We start from the raw sequence: 26,014 nt of genomic DNA, 5'->3' as shown, positions 1-26,014 counted from the left end.
AGATTCTCATCAATAATTTATCTCCCCTGCCAATAACCTTGCCTATAGCAATAGGCAGGAATGTGACAAGTCTCCATCTCTTTTTGTGCATATCTATCACTTCTAGTCCTCCTCCAATGCCAACTGTGCCTAGAAATTTGTTCACTTAGTGCCAGACTCTTTTTTTATGATGCTCCCTGCTACCTTTACAAATACATCTAGTTACTATACCTTCTTCTTTACCTACCTTCCCATCCTTCCACTAAAATTATTCTTATTTCAAAAAAAAAGACATCAAAATAGAGAGGAATAAACACCTACTGCATGTCTTGTATGATTAAAGAAACATCTTCCTTACAAAGAACCTAAACACAGTAAATAAATAATATCCAGGAAGGAAGAGCCAAATCTGTTTATTATTAAAGGATTCTTCCTATAACAAAAAGAATTCCTACAAGACTCGACTGAATACTAAATTTCCCCGTCATTAATAATTATGTTCTCAAATAGTAAAGAGTATTCATTCAATAAGTAGTCACTAAATGTATACTATAATCCTAGTCAATTCTAGTTAATAAATAGTTGAGAGAATTTTCCCATCTTACCAATGTTCCATAAACACTGCTGTGCTGATCTGATTCCGAAATCATGTACATAAGGAGTAATTCTCTAAAACAGGTGCTCTCTCCAGTCCCTACCTATGTATCCATCATTTCTTGAATAAAATAACTTGATTAATTATTGCTTGCACTATTGATTGGAAGAGAATAACTAAGTTCAACATGTTTCATAAGAGATGGCTGTACTATACCCACAGAGGCTTTAAAAATGCATATTAAACAGAAGTGTTGTTGCAAATAAGTATTTCCTGAGTACTCATTATGTTCAAAAACTAACTCAGGAGAAGTTAGGAAAAAAACTTGTTAACTTATATAAACAAGAGCAAGAAGCTTAGAGAAGTACAGAAAGAGATGAGAACTGTTAGATGGGATCTCCAAGTAATAATAGCATCTCAGGTTGAACAGGGAGTAGCAATTCCAGAGTTCCCTTAATTCTCAGGGAGCTAGGAAGAAACACTGCTTTACTTACTTCTTTACTGAGTTACACCTGGAAAACTGATCACTTAGTTCGTACTGACCTTCTGAAGATTACCCCAGCCCTCACCTCTTGTCGAAACATTTCTGACGCACTCACACGCTGCCCCCATGGTTTGCTGCTCTTCTTTCCTGCATCTCTATTGTTTTCAAAGAATGAGCTAAGCAATTAGCGTGACTCTAAGAATCAGACAGCCCCAAATTTCTAGGACTTGAGAGTACTCAAGTAAAACATCATAACTAAAGAAAGCACCAACTTAGTATACAAATACTTACATGTATTTAGCAGCTTACATTTCCATGTTAAGCACCTCCTATTGCCCTCAAGAAATCTCATACGCATGATACAGAAGACTTAATATAACACAGTTCTCTTCTACCCTTATTCTAACAATAAACCTCAATGTCCAATTTTTTAATAAAGAAAATATCCACTTAAAGAATTCTAAAAAAAGTCACAATAAAGTACAGTACTTACCCTCCCTCCTTTCATGGCGCCGATCATGAGACTGTGAAGTCCGTTCGTGATCGTGCCTCCCTTTCTCTCTCATTGGAGAGCGATGTCTTGGGGGACTTTGCTTTCTCTGAGGAGAAGACAGAGAATGTGAAGGGTAGGGAGAAGCAGAGCGGCGTAAAGGTGGAGTTATTGTCCTTTGGTAAGACGGTGAAGGAGTTCTTTTTCGGCGAGGAGAAGGAGAATGTCTCTGAATGGATGATCCTGATTGTGAGGAAGATGAGTGATGTCTAGAAGATATAGGAGAATGGTGCGGTCCTGCTGGGGAAGTAGACCTATGAAGAAAAACAACAATTTAAACAAATGTGTTCAAGAACCTTCATTTCTAGCCAAACGAAAACCTCCTTTAAAAACAAAACAAAAAAATGAATGTAAAAGTTAACGCTAAAAGTGTGAATAATAATTCCAGGATAAGTTTTAATTCACCATGATGTAAAATCTTTTATATGTTGATTTTTAAGTTAGCTTGACGCACCAGTTCTGGATGAGACATGAGACATGCCTTGCCCTTCTCCTGAGCTCTGGCTCCAAGGCACGCTTCCTTTTCCAGGCTACATTCTCCCTGAGCACAAATGGTCTTACTCTCATATAAAGTAGGGAATTCACTCTTACCAGAGATCATGGCTGACAGTGTGAATAGGTACTTGGGGAAGGGAACCCACAAAGAGCTAACGAGAAAGTATTTCCAGTCCACTCTAAATAGAAAGTGGCTATAATGAACCTTGCAAATCAGGGCTGTGGGAGAAGGGAAAAGCAATCACCAGTTAAGCCGAACCTAAAGTCTGCACTGCCTGGGTCGAAATTTAGGATGGGGGAAGAACGCTAGGGCTAAGAAAAGGACATACTGTCTATACTGTATTTATCTTAAATAAACTGCATTTACTCTTGCTTGGGCAGCACAAACTGAGATTTAGTTCATAAGCTTTGGTTTAACTAAGGCTTCCTCTACTCCCTTAAAATCACCTTCTTTCACTGCTGCCAAATAACTTATAACCTCATGAAGCACATCTGAATCACTCCTACAATCTGTTATATCCTGGCTCTGTCTATAGTGAACATGCAAAAGGTGTGTGTGATGGAGAGCTAGAATACACACATTCATGCAATAACTAAAAAGAAACAGGACTATTGTTTAAAAAACATTCCAGACATCACACTCAGGTTAAGTATCGTATTTCTCAAAGCAATCATTTCGAGGGCTAGATGTTTGTTCAAAAAAAATTCTGAGTTCCTCTCAAAGTATTTTAGAATTGTCTTCAGTGCCTCTGATAAGTGTCTGTTAAGATCTGCAATGTTGGCAAAATCATTATTAATACCAAGCCAGGATTTCTCAGTCTTGGCACTACTGACATTTTGTATTCATGAATCCTTTGTGGTGGGGGCGGCCCTGCACATTGTAGGGTGTTAAACAGCACTTCCGGCCTCTCCCCACTAGCAGCTAGTACCTCTCCCTCCCGCCCCCATTCATGACAATAAAAAATTACTCTAGGTATTTCCAAATGTCCCCAGGGAGGTGAAATCAAAGTTGGTTGAGAACCACTGCCCTGAACTATGCTGCTTATAAATGATGCCTTAGAACTTCTAACAGTCAAAGTTTTAAATCTATAAAACACATGTTACTATCAGGAAAGGGATCCAACATACTGGAAAGAATTTTGCAAAACAAGAAATTAAGCAAGTAAATGAAAACACCTTTTGGATAACAGTAAAAATAAAAGCCAGCTAACGAGAACACCACATTTACCTAAGCATTCTAGTTATCTGTGATTCCACAAAACCTTCATGCTTTTAATAAAAACTGTTATTCCCTTCTCATATTAAAAAAAAAAAAAGACATAAACCACTATAACTTAATTGACTCCAAGTTGAAATTTACTGACTTACAGATATGAGCAGAAATGCTCAATGAGTCTTACTTAAATTTGAAAACCATTTATGATCAATGGCTATTCAAATCACTGAACAGAAAAATCATCACCAGATTGAGAAATTCTAATTCTAATCTGACTATTGTTTGGTGATTTCCCATTTTAATTTCACTAGGTTCTAGTCAAGTTGGAATACCTAAATTTATAAAATAAAGAATGTTGCTCTCCACTGAACTGACATGTGGTTAGTTTTGAGTTTATTTCTGGGATATACTCAAAATTGTTTCAAGAATGTCTACAATACCCTTTGGTAATCTGTTCACAAAACTTAAATACAATAGTTCATAATACTATCTTTAAAAAACACATTACAGTCCAATCACATATCTATTCAAATTTGGTGTCTACAGCATGGAAGAAAAACTTCAGTTCAAGCTTAGATAACCAAATTATCATATTAAAGCCAGAGCTTCAATGTGTTGTCAAGTTGTATTTTCAGCATTTTAACCATATTTTTTTTCCTACCTATCCTTCAAGGAAAAAAATTAAAAGTTTAATTGCTAATTTAATTATCTGTTACTAGATGGATGTTTGTGTCCCCTCAAATTTATATGTTGAGGCTCTGGCTGTCTGAAGGTGGGGCCTATGGGCTTAATTAGGTTTAGGTGAAGTCTTGAGGGTGGGGCTGCCATCATGGGATTAGTGTCCTTACAGGAAGAGGAAGAGACCAGAGCTCTCACCTCTATGAGGACACAGTGGGAAGACAGCCATCTATGAATCAAGAAGGGGACCCTCACCCGGAACCAAATCTGCTGGCTCCTTGACCCTGGGCTTCCCAGGTGCTAGACCTGTGAGAAATAAATGTCTGTTATTTAAACAACCTAGTCTATGATATTCTGTAGTAGCAGTCCAAGTTGACTAAGGAAGACAGCATCTTTACATTTTCTTCTGTTACAATCCTTTTAAAAGTCTAAAGACTGAAGAATAGTGAAAAGAGAAAGAGAATCTGTTACCAAAACAAGACAGATCAAATTACAGATGTAAGCCTAACTGGACCCAGACCTACATTCACTTGCACGTGTAGAAGGTGTGACTCTAAATAATTAAACTGTCCTGAAATCTGACCCAAATTACTTAGGCTTCTAGACTGTTGCAGAGATACATTAAAATACATTTCTACTTAGAATAGCAGTAATTTCAGATTAACTAGTCTTATGCTCTAAAATTAGCTGGTTTCCTATCTGAGGGGAAAAAAGAGTTGACATTCGGAATTCAAATAAAGAACAAAAAGTCATTTAAAAGTCCACAAATGATAAATTCTGGGGAGGATGTGGAGAAAAGGGAATGTTGGTGGGAATATAGTTTGGTGCAGCCATTATGGAAAACAGTATGGAGATTCCTTTAAAAAACTAAAAATAGACTTACCATATGATCCAGCAGTCCCATTCCTGGGCATATATCTGGAGGGAACTTTAATTCAAAAAGATACAAGTATCCCAATGTTCATGGCTGCACTATTTACAAGAGCCAAGACATGGAAACAACCTACATGTCCATCGACAGATGACTGGATAAAGAAGTTGTGGTGTATTTATACAATGGAATACTACTCAGCCATAAAAAAGAATAAAATAATGCCATTTGCAACAACATGGATGGACCTGGAGACTGTCATTCTAAGTGAAATAAGCCAGAAACAAAAAGAAAAATACCATATGATATCACTTACATGTAGAATCTAAAAAAAAACAAGAACAAAAACACAAATGAATGTATTTACAAAACAGAAACAGATTCACAGACATAGAAAACAAACTGACAGTTACCAGGGGGGCGGGGGGGGGGGAGTGGGAAGGGATAAACTGGGAGTTCAAAATCTGCAGATATTAACTACTATATATAAAATGGATAAACAGCAAGTTTCTACTGTATAGCACAGAGAACTATATTTAATATCTTGTAGTAACCTATAATGAAAAAGAATATGAAAAGGAATATATGTATGTATATGTATGACTGAAACATTATGCTGTACACCAGAAATTGATGCTACATTTTAAACTGACTATACTTCAATAAAAATAAATTTTTTAAAGGAAAACAAATAACAAAGGAAAGCTTATTGCACAAAGAGAAGCCTCAATACCTTAAAACAGAAATCTGTATACTGTCAGCAAGGGCACTGTGATTTATAAAACATAGGGAAAACTGATCTTTAGCCTGACTTGATTCCAATCAAAAGCTTTTTAATGCTGCCATAATTAGGATATGATGTGGAATGAGAATATTCAGAGTATAATTCACTTTGGAAAGAAATATGAAAAGTTAAGAAATTTAAAATCAAAGATCCTTTCATTCAAGATGCAAGTAATTTCATCTATAAATCATTAAGTTTACCCTGGACTTTCTTAAAATTTGTAACACCAATTTTTCTCTCGATAAACAGTTTCTATTTCTCAAATATGAAAATACGCTTACATAATATAACATTCGTAATTCAACCTTTAAAATCATCACGCAAAAAACATACTTTAAAAAAAACTAGTTGGGTATGGACACTATCAAAATCAACTCTATTTTCAGTGGTAAAATATAACACATGATACACACTTCACACTCAGAATATCTGAGACAGAGAGGACTGAAAATCAGTCTGCCTTGATTGCAAGAGTCCTGAAGTAGCTCATCAACAGTAGAGAAAGACAATTTCAGCTAATTCATGCAACATAGAAGTCCATAAAACAAGAGTAATGAAATATAAACTGTTAGGTCCAAAATAAAAAAGTACATCAGGGGGACTACAGTAGGTTGCTTGGTAAGGAAAGGGTCTTTACTGAGAAGATGATATTTGAGCCAAGAACTGAAAATCCAAGAGAAGAGCTTCCCATGCTGAGGACTCAGTAATCACAAATGAGGCAGGAGGGGATGGTGATATACAACAAGAACAGAAAGAAGACAAGTGTAACTACAATTTGTGAGAGAATAAAAAGTCTTATGCGAGAGGGCAGGAAAGCAGACAGAGGATATAGAGTCTTCTAGGTCATGATATAGTTCATGTTTATTCTAAGTATAAAAGAAATCACTGGAGAGTTTTGGGTAGGGAAGTGTCATTCAAAACCTAGTGATATCTTACTTGCTTAAATAAATATGTAAGATGGAGAAAGAAAATGCTTCTGCATGGTGATTTGTTTTAGACCTAGTAGCTTGCTGTCCCTTTGCAGCAGGTGATAAATACTCCCCGGAAGGGGAATCATTTCTAACTGAATGACCTACGGAAACCAGAATACTTCTTTTGTCTGTGGCAATCTTCTGAAAGGTGTCTCCTCCATAAGTAAGTGGTACTTGAAAAACAGGACTGATTCAAGCAAACTAATAAGAAGTTTCACATAATACAAGTAAATCTAAGCCAAGTGCTAACAACTTTGGTTCAATTTCATTTTTGCATTGATGTAGAAATAAATTAAATTCAAGAATCTCAATTTAAGAACAAAGAATGTTAAGATAACCCTTACATCAGCACATCCTTCAATGGTATTCAAATCCACAATTATTTATCATTTAAATAATACAATTTTTCAGGATCTGGTTCAAGAGCCTTACAAGGACTTACATATTTTATCACATGACTTAGTGAGCTAAAAACTGTACCACTGTGATGAAGAGTCAGAAGAGACAAACACCCAGTACCCCTGTCACACAGAGTGATTGCTTTTAAGCTCTAGGAGTAGGAGGGTCAGTATTCCAAATGCAATTAAGCTCAGAAACAATTCACACCAGCATTAACACAAATGAAGACAACTGGCTCCTATCTGCTACCTGGTAGAACAAATTAAAGTTACTACTTTCTCCTGGGATGGGATGGGACAGGATGGTAAGGAGATGTAGGAGAGGTCCAGCCCACACCATGAAACAGCAAACAATTCAGTCTTGGGAAAAAGCAAGGTGAAGAATGCTTCCCAAGTCCCTAGTCCAATTTCTCAAACACAAAATCTCTTCAGCTTAGGCCAACAAAATAGGTGTCAAATAAGTGAGAGTCTTGAAATCCCTGCCACTGTCCTGGAAGTCCTATCCAGTCACAGGTTATTTAACTGTCACTAAAAATATTACCACCAGATGGCACCAAACCACAGCTAGACAGAGACTGATTTTGACAGGGTAGCTGGGTATGTTATTTCATTAATCTCACTACATACAACACAGCCCCACATTTTTACTGGACTGAATTTTTGATTCTATATGCCTGTTATGCATTTCTTATTGGACCAATTCTTAGAACAGGGCTAAACTTCCCAACCACTTCCTGTAACTGAACACCTCCAAAACTGCTTGAGAACAATTTTCCTCTCAAGTCTCTAATTCCACTAAGCACGTTACACAAAGGGTTAAGAGCACAATTTTTAGGGACATAAATACCACTCTAGATTCTGGCTGCAAAACAGAAGCTTCTCTCCTGAGTTCAACAAATTTTCCCAATATCACACCTACAAAAGAAAGCCAAGCCTTGACCAACTGGACTAAATGTAAAAGCCCTCAGGCTCATGCAGTTGAGTTATTTTGATATTTATAAAATGATTTCCTTCTTAATACAAGTCTACCATGAATTTAGTATATTATATAGTTATGTTCAGCTATATTACAAATCTCTTTAAAAGTGCCTTAATTTTACACCCCTAGCATAAATTAGAACTCATATGGAGGGGAGAGTATATATAGCTCAAGTGGTAGAGCGCGGGCTAAGCATGCGTGAGGTCCTGGGTTCAATCCTCCTCTAAAAAGTAAATAAGTGAACCTAATTACCTCCCCCTCAAAAAACAAAATAAAATTTTAAAAAATTCACATGAAAACACTTTTTAGGTCTATAGATAGGGCTCAATTAAATGCAGAAAAAGACAATGCCTCAGATCAGCAATTCCCAACCTGAATACAAAGGTTCATTTTAATATTAAAAGGTCTGCCTGCATATCTTTCACAATATTATTTGTATTACTGTCCACTAACTGGGAAAATACTATAAAAGACACTACAAATTCATCCATGCTTTTAAAGTTTGTATTTAAAAACTACATTATTCTCCTCATTTCCTTTTAGGTGTGTTATAGGTATAGTAATTATAGATTTTTCTAAGTGTCCTTCTCTTTTGGAAATATATACTAAAATATATACAGATGAAATGAAATAAGGTGCCTGGGATTTGCTTCAAAATAACATGGGAAGCAGAGGTAGAGAGGGGTATAGATGAAACAATACGGATATGAGGATCATTCTACTATTTTGTCTATTTTTATATGTGTGAAATGTTCAATAATAATAATGTTAATGTAACATTTTTCCATCCTGTATACATAACTGAGCAACACTAGTACACATTTACTCAAGAAACTATCAATTCAGTTACAGAAATGTATGGTGCACATGCGTGGTGCACACACGATTCCCCCCTGTCCTGTCACTAGTGGCACAGAATGAGACTTACCAGTACAGGCTATGGTATTTGAGTATGAATGATAGATACTGAATGAATCAAAGAATTAATCCAATAGGTAATACTCTTCATCAAAGGTCTGAAACAGTCTAATTTTAATTATTTTGAGGTGTGCAATCACGTATGAAAGAAAATAAGACCGTCAATTTAGTGGTAATTTACTTATTCTACCAAGTTGATGTCAAAGTCAACGAGTTTCGAATGATCACATCTGTCTTTCAAATCTGGGTAAGACTCAAGCAGGTATTTATACTCCTATCCAGAAGTATTCAGGTAATTATAATAAAATGATTTTTTAAAAAACAACTTGCTATTCTCTTAATGCTATCTTATTAAACCACAAAATTCTGCAACCTAGTATTCTGATTAAAACATATTACCCATCATAAATTCATATTCAACCAAATGTCCAGCAGAATGAACTATATGCAACTGTTAGCTAACTTGTCTGGTTAACCACCATCCAAACAGTTTTTGTGTTTGCTTAAGCCCTTGTCCCTAAACTACACTAATACACCGGTTCACATTCCTGACTCAGCAAAGAACACAGAACATAGATTTTCACTGATAACGAAGATACTACTGGCCTATCGATGAAAATACCCAGTTTAGAATTATCTAGATATAGTCTGTTAGGAATACCAACACAAAATATTTCTTTCACAAGTTATTTTCTGACTAAATATCCAACTTGAGTTTAATCTTCCTGTCAGCTATATCTCTTCTACAACAAATCGCAGAATAAAAATGATTTAGTTAAGTTGAGTTCCAAGTAATCAAGATTTTACTGTTTTCGGTACAGAGCAGTCATGGAAAATTTATTTTTAAAAGTATCATAAGAAATTGCTAAATTTTCTAAAAGCAGAGTAACAAAATAAATCTATAAGGCTTTGGGGGGTAAACAAGTGATATTCAGGTTTTGATCAATGTTGTATAAATAAATCACTGCTGAGTAAAGTCTACCAGTCACACTGGAAAACACTGATACAAAATTCCTTTAAGAACTGTGGCCTACAAACTATTTGCTTCAAAAGCAACTATGTGACAGAATTTAGTGTTATTCAAATTAACAAATATTCTGGGAACACAGTATATTCTTAACTAGGTTGACAAGGTCAACAAAGGTCTGGGAGGTAAGTACCCAAATCCTCGATGCCAGTTTAGTGGCAGAGGCCCAAAGAATGACTAATAATCCTTAAAAATTTTTAGAGAGTGGGGAAATCATGAATTTTTCTGGGAAGTGATGGGCATTCTCCCTCTCATCAAAACATACACAGGTAAAATTTTATTCACAAACCAATAAATCTGTAGACCCCTAAAATCCAGATTAGCAGCCCCTGAGGTAGAAGGCTGAAGAACTGAGACACAGAAGACAAGGAGAAGGACTTAAAAGTCATAGGATCATGTGGCTTTGCTGCATCAAAAGTCTCATATATGCATATGCATTTGGGGACTATCCTTTAAGAAATGTAAGCAATCCCCTATATCCAATAGGCCTAGTAAGTCTTCCTTTACTTGGAAGAAAGGGGGGAAAAAAATCTGTATTTGGAAAGATATTTTACACACACATGATTATTATATTACTTCCACCTGTAGTAACAAAGCTTTTGACATTTTTGTTCACTGCTGCATCAACTTTTGACAGTGTCTACTACATACTCGGTATTCAGTAACTGTTGAATGAATAAACGAATTAGCATACTTTTACTTAAGAATAGCACATCCTGATAACCAGAATACTCCCAGTAAGCCCACTATAACATCTAAATTAATTTTAAAGGGCAATTTTCTCCAAAAAGAATTTAGATACTAACCTTTAATTACATACCCCAGAATCTGAAAGCAGTGACAAAGATTCTTAAATACACTGTTTGGTTTCAGAATAAATTTTTTAACATTTTTTTATTGAGTTATAGTCATTTTACAATGTTGTGTCAAATTCCAGTGTAGAGCACAATTTTTCAGCTATAAACGAACATACATATATTCATTGAAGATGAAGATGTGGTATATTTATACAATGGAGTACTATTCAGCCACAAAAATGACAACATAACACCATTTACAGCAACATGGATGTCCCTGGAGAATGTCATTCTAAGTGAAGTAAGCCAGAAAGAGAAAGAAAAATACCATATGAGATCACTCATACGTGGAATCTAAAAAAAAAAAAAAAATGGAACATAAATACAAAACAGAAACAGACTCACAGACGTAGAATACAAACTTGTGGTTGCCGAGGGGGCGGATGGTGGGAAGGGACAGACTGGGATTTCAAAATCTGTAGATACTGACAGACATACGCAGAACAGATAAACAAGATTATACTGTATAGCACAGGGAAATATATACAAGGATCTTGTGGTAACTCACAGCAAAAAAAATGTGACAAATAAATTCCTTATTCACAGTAATGGAGATAAATTAACAACCTTGCCTTAAAAAAGAAAAAAAAACCTGGAAATTAAATCAAATCGTCCTAAAGTAAAATATTCCTTTCAACCTTGTCAAATATGGCTTTAGAATTCTAGTACAAGTCAGGTACCCATGCAGCCCTTCAGTACTCTGCTTCTTCACTTCCTCAGACAAAAGAAATAAACCAAGTTCAGATCTTTCCGTATACTGAGCAACAAGTGAGCCCTAGGCATATCTTACTGCTCCTGGTAGAGACAGCCAGGGTGAAAAAACAGAAAATGAAGAATCAACTGTAATATTCAATTCCTCATAATACAAAATGTGTTACCGTTTCAATGGTGGACTACCCAGGTGACATTAGTTAAGAATCACCTCTCACAGATTTCTGGTTTAAAATAGCAAAACAAGAGCACCAAGAACCATTAGAGAAGAATAAAGACTTCTTATAATGTAAATCAGCAAGAACATTTAACTAATTTCCATCTTATTTACATGTCATTTTCAAAAACAAACCTACTGGATTCAATAAGATGAAAGTATATCTTAGGAAAATATGTTCAAGAATTATGGATGCTCCAGTCAACCATTCTTATTGCTCCAATAAGACATAATGTTGCTAGATCCTAGCAACCACTGACAGAATCATTCTGGTTCTTCAAAGTCACCACAGAGGGGAGAGGGGGAAAAATTAATTGATCTAAGTAAGTTACAGTAGATAATTTCTTACCAAGACAAAGAGAGGGCTAAGCTTATCACCAAAATCTTTTTTGGGGAAAAGACCAAGTTTCATTGAACTTATGTATTATAAAGCTATATTAACTCTTAGTAGGTAGATAATTCATCCTGAATGATACTACCAACACCAGTTCACAGAGTTTTCCAGATAAAGTGCCAGATAACACTATTTTCACTCTGATAATCTCATTACTTAATAACATGGACAGAAATGGCATCTTGCAAGCATAGCAGAAACTGCAGTAACTTATCCCAACACCCGTCCTTCTTCTTGCTCCTTAGTAACCCCAATTTTATTTGGGTCAGTTATATGCCCAGCTAAGATTACATTTCCAAGACTCCCTCATAGCTAAATGTAGCCCTGTGACTAAATTCTGGCCAATAAGATGTAACAGAAAATAGTGCGTTGAGACTTTCAGGAAGATTAGGCTTCTTTCCCTTCATTTTTTTCTGCTGCCTGGAATATGAATGTAAAGGCTACTGCATCAGCAGTCAGAGTCAACCAGAGATAACCCTGAAAAAGGAAGCAATCACAAGGAAGAAAGAGAATGGCTGGATCTTCAGTGACTTTGTGGAAGAGCGTATCTATCAGTCTTGGATGGCCTCCCACTAAGTTTCTTTAAATGAAAGAATAAATCTCAATTTATGGTTCCCAAACTCTGCTAACACTAGAATCACCCAGTGAGCTTTTTAAAAATCTGGACACCAACATTGCTCCCCATACTAATTAAATCAGAATATGTGGGGACTAGCATCAGGCATCGATATTTTTTAGAGACTCTCAGGTGATTCCAACGTGCAGAAAAGTATGGGCACTATTGCCTTATGTACTTAAGCCTCCTAAACTGAGTCCTTACTACTAACTGCTACGTAAGTATCAGAGAAGAACAGTTAGAAAAAAATAAGTATCTTTACGGCTACATTCTACAACTATGCAGCGCAAGTGAAAATCTGCAAATGGAAAGGCATTTTTAAATATCACTATGCTATAATTTATTACTAAAATAGGAAGATAAAACAGTGTATTTACTGAGCACTTTGCTCATTTTTTAAAGCAGTATTTCATTTAATCCTCACCTCAACCCAATGAGGCAGTATCACGTATATTTTACAGCTGAAGAAATACAGGCTCAGAAAAAAAAAACAATTTATTCAAGGTCTCACATCAAGTAACTGGCAGAGCCAAAATACAAGTTCCTATTGAGAAAGTTCAAGGCTTGTGCATTTTCTATTACACTATAACTCAAAAAGAAAAAAGATTGAGAGCCCTCCAAAAAGTCAGTTTTTTTCTTGAGAAAACATTAATTTTATGAAAGAATATATTTTAAAAACTAATAAAAAAGAACAAGGGAAAAATACCCTATCAAACCTGTAAGCATTTCATAAATCTTGTGAACTGAAGAAATATTACCTGCATGTTTTTTACAAAGTTTGTTCTTAAAAGGCATTGAATGCATTTTAAAAATCAAGAGCTCATAATTTGTCAGTTTCAAAAAGAGACCTTTAAGAAACTATCTCTAGCGTACAGAAAAACTGGTTTATGAGAAAAAATTAAAACACAGAGACTCTAAGTAGTCAACTGAGTGATCTAAATTCTAAATTTTAAAACAATTACTAAATTTCAAAGTGAATAAATTTTCAAAGGAGTCTGCTCTCTCTCCAGTCAGATCTTTTTTATAATTCCATTTATCTAAAAAAGCTAATGCTTGTTAACAGATAAAAGAACAAGGAAATACAGGACTGAACAACACTACAGGGTAAATGGACCTAACAAACATGTACAGAACACTCCACCCAACCATAGAAGAATATACATTCTTCTCAAGTGCACTCTGAACATTCTCCAGGATCCTCAACAAAGTACTAAGCAAACCAAATTCAATATGTTAAAAGGATTATATACATGACCAAGCAGAATTTATTCCTCGAATGCAAGGGTGGTTTAAACACTGGAAAATCAACCAGTGTACTACACCATATTAACAGAATGAAGGGGGGGATCCACATAATTATCTCAACAGATGCAAAAAAAATTTGACAAAATTCAACATTTTTTCACAATAATACACTCAACAAACTTTATATGGAATTTCAAGGGATTCCAAATGGCCAAAATAATTTCAGAAAGTAATAACAAAGTTAGAAGACTCACACTTCCTGATTTCAAAACATATTACAAAGCTACAATTACAAAAGTAGTGTGGTATCAGCAGAAAGACAGACAAATAGACCAATGGAGTAAATGTTTGAGCCCCCAAATAAATCCTTGCATATATGGTTAAATGACCTTCAACAAGGGTGCCAAAAGACCACTCAAGGGGGAGAGTTCCTTCAAAAGATGGTGCTGGGAAAACTAGTGTTCTACATGCAAAAAATGAACTTGGACCCGGAATCTTAAAACATATACAAAAAATTAACTAAAAAGGGATTAATTTTTGTGACTCTATTTTAATTTTATGGCTTGTGGCTACCCTGTTTTGTACATATATTAACACATTATTATAACTGTTTTAAACAGATATAAATATAAGCTCAAAACCATCCTACTGAGAACAAAAAAAAATAAAAATTAAAAAAACTCCATATTTTCTTGCTCCCCTCCCCCACCCTTAATGATTTAGATGTCCTCTTCTAAAATTTCATGTTTATTCTGTTGTAATTCATGGTAGTTATAGCCTTTCCAATTATGGTTTTCTTCTTTCTGTAGCATCCTGCTCCTTTTTTATTTAGAGTATAGACCTTTCAATATTTCTTTTAGCATAGGTTTAGTGTTCAAAATTCTTAGTTTTTCCTTGTCTGTGAAGTTCTTCATTATCTCACATACATCTCAGCAATGTTCTCCTAGGGTAGTCTACCCAAGAAATGGAAATAAAAGCAAAAATAAACAAATAGAACCTAATTAAACTTACAAGTTTTTGCATATCAAAGGAAACCATAAGCAAAACAAAATGACAACCTACAGAATGGGAGAAAATACTTGCAAAAGATGAAACTGACAAGGACTTGATCTCCAGAATATATAAATAGCTCATATGACTTAATAAGAAAAAAACAAACAACCTGATCCAAAAGTGGGCAGAAGACCTCAATAAGAAATTCTCCAATAAAGACATATTAATGACCAATAGGCACATGAAAAAATGCTCAATATCACTAATTATCAGAGAAATGAAAATCAAAACTACAATGAGGTATCACCTCACACCAGTCAGAATGGCCATCATTCAAAAGTCCACAAATAAGCAATGCTAGAGAGGGTGTGAAGAAAAGGGAACCCTCCAACACTGTTGATAGGAATGCAGTTTGGTGCAACCTTTGTGGAAAATAGTATGGAGATTCCTCAAAAGACTTACCATATGACCCAGCAATCCCACTCATGGACATATATCCAGAAGGAATCCTAATTCAAGAAGACACCTGCACCCCAATGTTCATAGCAGCACTATTTACAACAGCCAAGACATGGAAACAACCTAAATGTCCATCGACAGATGACTGGAAAAAGAAGTTGTGGTATATTTATACAATGAAATACTATTCAGCGACAAAAAATGACAACATAATGCCATTTGCAGCAACATGGATGTCCCTGGAGAATGTCATTCTAAATGAAGTAAGCCAGAAAGAGAAAAAAAAAAAAAATACCATATGATATCACTCACATGTGCAATCTAAAAAAAATAAAAGAAGAAGAAGAAGACAAACGAACTAAATGAACTTAAATATAAAACAGAAAAAGATGCACAGACATGGAATACAAACTTGTGGTTGCCAGGGTTGAGAGGAGTGGGAAGGGATAGACTGGGAGTTTGGTATTTGTAGATACCGACAGGTATATATAGAATAGGTAAACAAGTTTATACTGTATAGCACAAGGAAATATATTCAAGATCTTGTAGCAGCTCATGGTGAAAACGAATATGAAAATGAATACATGTATATTCATGTATGACTGAAAAATTGTGCTGTACACCAGAAATTGACATAACATTGTAAACTATAACTCAATTAAAAAATGCAAAAAAATTTTTTTAAAGTGATTGAAGACTCAAATTTAAGTTCTAAAACTATAAAACTCTTATAAGAAAACACAGAGGAAAATCTTCATAACAGTAGAGTTGGCAATGATTTCTTGGTTGTAATACAAAAAGTGCAGGCAACAAAACCAAAACTGATAAATGGGACTATATCATACTTTAAAAACTTTTGTGCATCAAAAAACACCATCAAGAGAGTGAAATTCAATGCCACCTACAAAAAGGGAGAAAATATTTGCAAATCTGTTAAGGGGTTAACATCCAGAATATACAATGGATTTCTACAATTCAACAACAAAAATCAAATTAAGTCAACATAAACTGTGTAAAGGACTTAAATAGACATCACTTCAAAGATGATACACAAATGGCCACTGCTTTTGCATATGAAAAGATGCTCAAGATCACCAATCAGTGAAACGTAAATCAAAACCACAGTTACATCTCGCAGCAAAATGCAAATCAAGAACACAGTATCAAAATACAGAAAATAACAAGTGTTGGTGAAGGTACGGAGAAACCGGAACTCTTGTACACTGTTAGTGGGACTATAAAATGGAGTAGATGGTATGGAAAAAAGTATGAAAGATTTGCAAAAAATTAAAAATTAAAATACCATGTGAGCCAGCAATCCCACTTCTGAGTATAATTCCAAAAGAATTGAAAGAAAGGTCTTGAAGAGATATTTGCATACCCATGTTCCTAACAGTACTATTCACAATAGCCAAGAAGTGGAAGCAACCCACATGTTTACTGACAAATGAATGGGTAAAAATTGTGGCATATAGACAATGGAGTATCATTCAGCACTAAAAAGGAAAGCAATCCTGTTATATGCTACAACATGGATGAACCTTGAAGACCTTATGCTAAGTGAAATAAGCCAGTCACAAAAAGACAAAATGATTCCATTTATATGAGCTATCTAAAGTAGTCAAATTCATAGAAATAGAAAGTAGAATGGTGGTTTTAAGGGGTTGGGGAGCTGGGGGCTAAGTTGGAGAGTGAAAAGGAGTTGTTTAAGAGGTATAGAATTTCAGATTTGAAAGATGAAAAAGTTCTGGAGATCTATTTCATTACACTGAATATACTTAACACTACTGAACTGTACATTTAAAAATGGTTAAAATTGGGAATTTTTTTTTAATCATAATGATCTGTTATATTCATGTTTACTAAGTAACCATAATTCAACATGGTAGTTGTTAAATGTACACAGTTATAAACACTTAAAAAAAGAATCCATTGTATTAATGCGTAAAAGCTTCTGGTAATATTTCAGATTCTAAGGAAGGAAGATTATTAAAAATATGTAGTCCTACTTACCTTGGCTTTTCTCTTTTTTCTCTTTGTCTTTCAAAATCTCGCCCTCTGTCTTTTCCATCTCTTGGTTTCTCTTCTATCCTGTCTTTTACTTTATATTTTTCTTTATATTTTTTAGCCAGAGTGATATCTTCCTGTATAGGAGGGGGTGGGCTAGGAGTACGAGGTCCTTTCTTCTTAGTTTGGTTGCTTTTTGAATTCCTGAAGGTAATACAAATCTATCAGAAGCCCAGGTACTTTTAGAAGGTCAAATGGATTTTTTTTTTTCATTTTAACAAAGCACTTTTAAAAAATGGTAGCCTCCCTTTCAATAACTTGCCTTTTACTATTCTGTATACTAGTAATCAATATCCAGAAAAAAAAAAACCCACAGAAATGAGGAAAGATTTACTTGCTACTCATTTTGTTAATGTTGCTTATTATATAATTTTAAAGGGTAGATTTCTGAGAAAAAAAATGGAGGTGGAGTAGAGATTCTTCCAGAAAAGAAACTATAAAATAAAACAACTACAAGAACTGAACTTTTTTTTTTAAGCTTATATAGAAAAGTAGATGGAAAAGTAAAACTCATCTATAATTCCACTATCCAAGGATAGCTTGGATTCCACTACCTTGGATATATGTCCATACTTTTTCCATGCCTCTTTCCTCTTTCCTTTCTCCCCACCCCATATGTACAATCATAATACCAAGTTTTATAAATTTTTTTGTATGAAGTATAGCATAGGTATCTTTCTATAACAGTGAATTTCAATAAATTATTCTTATGGACTGTACAGAATTTCTTTCAGTAGATACATGCTCCAACACTTCTTTTAAGTAATTTCACATTGATAAGTTTTTTAGGTGGCTTCTACGTTTTCAGCATTACAAAGAACAATTACATCATCTATCAATGAAATTCTAAGCATTGTTAGTAAATATTCACTTAAAACTACATAGCTAAATAAGTGCAACACTCTAGATTTTTTTCTTTGCACATGCCACTTTTCAGTGTCCACAAAAACCCAAGAAAGTAGAGTGATGTTCAGAAGGAGCCTAGTTACTGAATCTTCACGTATAGGAGAGCCACCTATTATTAATCAGAAACACCCATTTCTTATTTGAGTGAGAAAAAAACTTCCGCTGCGTTAAATTCACATTCTGGGAGTAAGCTATTACAACAACTAGGATTATGCCGGTATACTCACTAAAGTGCACAATTTCTTCAAATATCTTCAAAAATATATGTGGCTGGAAAACACAATTGTGTTACATACATAGGGTTTGCAAGTGCCTTCCAACTGAATGGCCCGGAATAGGTTTTGTGCATTCTGAAGTCAACAATTCAACTTTAAATCAACTGACTATTCTTCACTGGCACAGTGCCCACTTCCTATTTGTGGCACAGAGCTCAATTATCTACTTCTATCAATTTTAGAGACTTTTTCTCTTTCACCCCAAAACTATTTCTTTTGAACAGTTTTTGACATACTTCACAAGTCTCTGGACAAAAAAACTATAAAGAAAAATTTATTTAATAAAAACTAAGAAACAATACAGATGAACAGAATCGATAATACATTTGCTGATTCTAAGCTACACTATCTCACAGATCCGCATAATGCTTACTAATCAGGTTATAGTTATCTCCTACAATGAATGTCAAATAAAATTGCCAACTTTCAGGGAGAAGTGTAAGTTTAATTTGTCTGTGATTATCTTTGCCTCCTCAATATGATAACCACGTAAGACCAAGGAGTTTATCTGACTGTCAACTCAGATGATTTACTAGCATTGGTCGCAATATTCCACTGAATTTTAACTGAAATTCTAATCATTACTTGTTGAATGTCTTCAGTCTATACTATGATCCACGATGCAACTAAAAGTTGATCTGACACACTCTAGGCAATAAAAACTGCATGACCACAGAAATGCTATATTCAATATTTTCTTTGTACCTTGAAAGTACTGTTTTCCAAGTCTTTCTGTTATTATTAAATTAATGGTTCATCTTAAAGTCAATACTTTATGATACAGAAAATATAGTAGTTAAATCAATGGGAACAATTATTCATGCTCAATATTCATTAAAGAATAAGTGAGTTACTAATACAGCACTAAGAGATGACTACAAGAAAAAAGAACAGGATAAAACCAACCATCTAAACAGTTATCAAAACCTTCTATGAAGAGATTAAATTTTGAAGATTTTATAAACAGAAAGGATAAGAAAATGAAAAGGAGTATTTCTGATATGCTGGGTTTTTGGGGGGAAATGAGTGGAACTGAGGGACAGTTATATAATTGGTTAGTCAAAGGATAACGAGGAAGTGAGGTGAATTGCATCACTCTATAGCTCTAAATTCTTTCATATCCTTTTACTCAACCCCAAGAGCAAAGGAGAGTCAGTCTCCTTGCAAAATAGGTGCTGTGAAGAGACAGAACAGTGAACCATCAAGATCCCAATCTTCAAGGAGCTTAAATTTAATAGAGGCTGTAAAATATGTATGCCACAGCTAAAACATAATGCAAATAGCAATTAGTATTAAATGAGAGCTGTAAATAAAATCTGATAGATATACTAATGGAACAGAAATTAGGTTCAGTAAGGAGAAATGGGAAAACTAGAGCTAGAAACTGAAGGACTGAAGGTGGATGAATATAGGAGGAAAATTGGACAAAAATATGGAGAAGACTGAAAAGATCAAAGTGTGAATGTCATTCTTAAGAAAAATCTGAATTTCAGTCAACAGAATGGAAAGCTACTGTTTTTCACTGGTGTAATAAATTAATTGGAATTGTTCTGTAAAGTAAAGGGTTAGGGCAGCTGAACGAAGATCTTTCTATGTGTGGGGGAGTGAACACTAGGTAAAGTAAATATAGTCAGTAGGATGACATAATAATCTAGGCAAAAAGCAAATGGAGTCTAGGAGACAAACATGAGTTTCATTATGGGTTCAAATAGACAAGTGTTTGCCAACAGTTGGGAAGAGGTTTTCAGTTTAGCCTTTTTCTTAAGTAAAATTAGTGTATGCCCTTTATTAAAATAAAATTTAAGTAGTCCAGAGTGACATTAAATAAAAAGGTGTCTCCTGCCTTATTCTCAATCCCTTGATGTAATTTATTTCTATTTTTAGTCTTTCAATTGGCCACTACAATAATTCTAAATAATATATTCATACTGATTCATATACATCATAAAGAATTTAATCTCTTGATCATGTATACAAGGAGACAAGAAGAATGTTCATTGTACATAACCTGTAATAGATAAAAACTGGAAACAATTTAAATGTTCAAGAACAGCAAAGTAGATAAATATATAATATGAAAGAAATATAGGTACATATGTCAATATAGACAAATGTAAAAAATGTCAAGTGAAAAAATAAGCTATAGAAGGAAAGCTATATCTATATTAAGAGTAAACAGATGAAAATGATACTATACACTGTAAAATAATATATATTATGAAAGTATAAACACACATGCACAAGTATCATAAATACCAAATTCAAGAGGGAAGGACAGGAAATACAGCTGCTGTTTATCTCTTTAAAAATAAAAAGCTCTGAAGCATATATATATGTGACAGAGACCTTTGTTTCATTGTTCTCTTTATTTTCTTTTAAATGGAAACGAGTTACACTTTTTCTCTATTAGGAAAAAAAAAGTTTACATTAAATACTTAATGTATTAAAAGTATCTTCATGGGATCGACTAAGTAATTCTTTTGAATATCACTTCATAAAAGCTATTTCATCCTGGCACTATTTACTACCCTACTAACCTCTGCTGGTCCAACAAGGGAGAGGATATGGCAGTTGCCTTCCTGTCTTTCTTGCTAGTTGAAGATGATGACTTAGGGCTTGATTTTCGCTTTGGAGATTTGCTAGACTTTCTTAGAGAAGGTGATGGAGATAACTTTGATCTAATCACTTCTGGTGAAACCTTCCAAAAGAATTCAGTAAGTTAATTCAGAAACACTTTCAATCGTGGTTGTTATAATCAGACAACAAAGCATATGTTTTGAAATCATACCAAACTTCAAATGAAATAGTGTTATGATAGCTACCACATATTTATATTAGTCTGACTCCTGAATCTATGCTGTTAACCCATATGCTAATTAACTGCCCTCACATAATACTAATATCAATAAAGCAAACTAAAATTATAAAATTTCAAACTCTCCTCAGAAAAATCATAAATTATATTCCAATAAATTTTATCTCTTTCTACTCTTAAGAAACAAGTGTTCTAGAAATAGCATGGGCCTAAAAACCAGATATACATAGATTCAAGACCCATTCTACATTAACTAGTGACTCTAAGCAACAGAATCTCAGTTTTATTTACCTGTTAGATAACAAAAATACGTCCTATTTATCTAACAGAGTAATGTGAAGATTAAATGATTAACATATATGAAGTGACTAATATGCAGTAAGTTGACCACATATCAACATCCTAGCAAGCAGCTAATGAGTTCTCTGCTCGATATCCATGTTGTTAACTACTAAAATATTTCAATAAATAGCATACCTCCTTTTTAATAATAATTTCTTCTCTTTTCTCCATGTTTTCTTGTTCCAGCTTCATTAATTCCCTCTGTATCTTTTGACGCTTCATTTCCAACGACAACTCATGAACATAATCATAATTAATATCTCCATTGTCAGAATCTTTAAAATAAAAACTTAATTACTTTTAGTTGTCAGAAACTACCCTAATTATCTATATTAAAAATTAGAGGAAAATTTTTGACTATTTTTATACAAATTAAAATGGCAGATTCTTTAATTAGAATAACATACTTCTAAAAGGTAAAAGAAACATATGCTACAAAGAACTAAAATAGATATGGCTAATTTCTTTATGAAAAGCCAAACATTTTTTAGGTTCCTGAGTTTTCTGTGAATGATTCTGGGTTGTTTGGGGATTGAGTTTTCAGTTAGGAACTGGATTCTTTTTCCCCAAAGACATAAGTTAATTTATCTGGGACAAATGCCCAGGAGTGAAACTGCTATAGGTCATACAGTAAATGTATGTTTGTTTGTTTAAGAAACTGCAAACTACTTTCCAGAGCATTTTTACCATTTGACATTCCTATGAGCAATGTATAAGAAATCCAGGTTTTTGCATCCTTGCCAGCATTTACTGCTGTCATTATTTTCTCTTTTTTAAAGTATAATATACATGTAGTTCTTAATCCAGTCATAATTAATCACAAATTCTTTTTTTAGCAGGTGAAATTTTTAAAAGATACAATTAAAACACTCAGTTATAAATTCTAAGCATTAAAGATACCAAAGCCTTCAATATTTCATGCTGCATATGATGGATTCATTATCTTCTTGATTTTCTTAGACTCATTAGTATTAAGGTTACATTGGGTGTACAACATTGTTTCCATAGTTTTTTTATTAATATCATAACTGATCTGTATCTAAAAATAATTTTAATGTTAATGTGTACATAAGCTAATTTCTGAAGGATCTATAACATTTTCACTAGTTCCTTAGATTAGAATTGTTCATCTCTTCAATGGACCTGATATTATGTATCTATTTTTATTCATCTTTTCTAATGAAAAGAACCTGAAGGTTGGTTTAAGGGGGAAAAAACAGGAAGAGTGGTGTGCAGAGGTATTTCATTACAATATGTAGAAGTTTTCAGTGCCTACTGGAACTGTCATTTTATTTGCTATTAATGCCAAGAAACCTATTGCACTGACTTCTGTCTTAACACATGACCACACTGGGCTTGACTGATTACAAACTGAGGTCCGTTCTCAAGCCATACTTTTAGCATTTAAGATCACCATTTCTTAACTTGGGGAAAAGAAATAAAATGAAGCACAAAAAAAGAAAGAGTTCTACTTGACTGCTTAAAGCACACACATACAAAAGAACATCACTGACTTATAGGTAAAATACACTAGAATGCAAACCACTCATTTTTGGGGACTGAGAGGATAATTATATATCCATTATCTGTGTCCAAAACTTGATTATTCACCTTACTTTGGTGTCTGATGACAATTTCTCAGTAAATATATAATACAGACTAAATCACACTTTTCAGTCAGAAAGCAATTACTAAATATTTATGAGCACACAGTTTTTATCGGATAAAATGCTAAAGATGCTGAATTTAATTAAATGAATAATGGGTATCTCTAGTTACTATTTTGTACTCCACTGAGACATTTTACATCAGTGAATAAATAATGACCTGGTTTGATTGTATTCTTAAATCATTAACAGATAACACAGGGAACTATATTCAATAACTTGTAATAACCTATAATGGAAAAGAATATATGCTCACACACATATGTATAACTGAATCACTATACTGTGCACCAGAAACTAACGCAACATTGTAAATCAGTAATACTTCAATGAAAAAAATCACTAACATAAAATTTCATTACTAAATACTAAGGTAAGACAAAAGAAAGAGTAATTAATTGAGAAGAATGATTTGCAGTGTTTCAATAATGTTCTGCTCATCTAAAAACTGCTATCTGGAAGTATCACCCATACAGAACACATGTGAAAAATGAGAAATTGGCTTTCAATCTTCAATTCCTGACCACTCAACCAAGGAGGGGTGGGGATAGGGGTAGGCCTGAGCAGTTAAAATATATGTCAAAGCCAATGTACTGTAGTTAATATGTTTTGCTTACGGGAAAAGCTCTCAAGTCTTTACTCAGAAAGTATTTATTCTAATTTTATATATTACAATCAAAAGTAAGATGTTTTCCTAGCCTATAAGAGACATATTATGAAGTAGGCACACTGCACCTGATGGTCTGACAAAAGAAGAGAAATTCGAAAGCACAAAATATTAGGATGGAACTCAAAAACAGTCTGAAATCATTTAATAAATTTTGAAAATACTGCTCATATTTTATAGCTTAAGGTTATAATTACAATTAGAACAACTGATTCATATAGATGATTCTAAGTCATCAGGAAAATATTCAATTAGAACAGCACATTTAACTAGGCAGAGATTTTTAAAGAATATATACCAAAAGCATATGTAGTATATAACGCTGACACTCTGTACATAGAAAGAATTCTTACTGATTAAAAGAAAAATGGACAGAAGACATGAACAGGCAATTCACAAAAAGAAAGGAATGCAAATTGTTTGTAAATAAGACTTCTTCATGCATTAAAGAGCCATTTCCCCCCAATTATAATATTTGGTACTGGCAAAGGTACAGATAAAAGGAATGTTCATTCTCTGGAGGTAGCAACATAAACTGTACATCTAGCCTGGAAAATAATTTGGCAATATGGGTAAAAGCCTTAAGAACATTCATACCCTTTAATACGACAACTTTACTTCTACCAACTTATTGTATGCAAGTAATCATAGACATAAACATAAGCCTTTCTATTTATACTCTTCTACACACACTGCCTTATAGAAAGATTTTTCCATGTCATACATAAAGGTCAAACACCTTCTTTTAACATCTGCAAAGCATTTCATGATATGAACATATCACAGTTTATTTAATCATTTTCCTTCTGACAGACATTTAGTTTGTTTTCAATATTTTGCTGTTATAAACAAGATTTCGAGTAACATTTTGATACCTACCTTGTTTCACAAGTGCAAGTATTTTTTTTAGAACAGATTTCTCAAACTAGATTTGCTGGACCTAAGATAAGCATAATTTTTATTCTTAATATTGCCAAACTACACTCCAAAACAGCCTGACCAATGTAAACTTCCTTCAGAATACTAGTTTTTTCATTGCTACCAATCTGATGGGTGAAGAATGCTCTCTCTCTATTTTCACTGGCATTCCCCTGTAGTAAGGCTGAGCACTAATTGGCTTTTTCTACTTCCTCTATGAATTACATATCCAATTTTGGGATCTTCTGTCCAGTTTTCAAGTGGATTATCTTTCTCTTATGTATCTGTGAAGTTCTCTATATGTTAACACAGTGTTTTTACTATATGCTTACACATTACACATGTCAAATATTTTATAGTCATCTATTTAAAAATAGGTCGCTTCTGTATTTTAGTTACACAAAAAATTTAAATCCTTAATCCTTATGTAATCAAATATTTTATGGCTTCTGGGCTTTATACCTTATTTTAGGAGGATGTACACACCTCCAAGATTGCCAAAACATGTTCAGATATTTTCTCTTCTACTACAGTGATAGCTTTGCTTTTTATATTACCACATTGGTCCCCACAGCAAACACTTATAGTAAGTTTAAGGAAATAAATAAAAAACAAAGACTTGGGAGTGGGAGACTAGAAATATAGGAAGCAACTGGATAACGAAAAGTTTTGTAGGTATATAAGAATTTGTACTTGATCCTCAAGGCAATGGAAAATCAGAGAATTTTTAATAGGGGAATAAAGTGAACCAATTTATTCTTTTAAAAGCTCACTCTGTAACTGATGGAGTGAGAGAATATACTTGCAATACATATATCTGATAAAGACCTCATTTAGAATATATAAAGAATACTCAACAATTTAAAAACAGCAACACAATAGAAACAAATAGGGAAATGTCTAGAATAGAGTTTACAAAA

At 33.9% G+C, this 26,014-nt stretch overlaps 1 protein-coding gene across 9 annotated transcripts in view; it reads right to left on the bottom strand.

The window, feature by feature from the left end:
* ZC3H13 (zinc finger CCCH-type containing 13) overlaps window positions 1-26,014 on the bottom strand; it is a 92,004-nt gene that overhangs the window by 34,685 nt on the left and 31,305 nt on the right. For all 9 annotated transcript variants that reach the window (XM_031684535.2, XM_031684534.2, XM_015243711.3 and 6 more), the window contains 4 exons: window positions 21,978-22,117; window positions 21,223-21,383; window positions 17,451-17,648; window positions 1,552-1,862 (listed from right to left, as the gene is read on the bottom strand). In XM_031684535.2, coding sequence (XP_031540395.1) covers window positions 1,552-1,862; window positions 17,451-17,648; window positions 21,223-21,383; window positions 21,978-22,117 — 810 coding nt within the window. The remainder of the gene's footprint in view (window positions 1-1,551; window positions 1,863-17,450; window positions 17,649-21,222; window positions 21,384-21,977; window positions 22,118-26,014) is intronic.

Source organism: Vicugna pacos, chromosome 14, assembly GCF_048564905.1.
Source record: "Vicugna pacos chromosome 14, VicPac4, whole genome shotgun sequence".
Taxonomy (NCBI): domain Eukaryota; kingdom Metazoa; phylum Chordata; class Mammalia; order Artiodactyla; family Camelidae; genus Vicugna; species Vicugna pacos.
The sequence above is the reverse complement of the archived record's forward strand: the minus strand, read 5'-3'. Positions and strand labels throughout refer to the sequence as shown.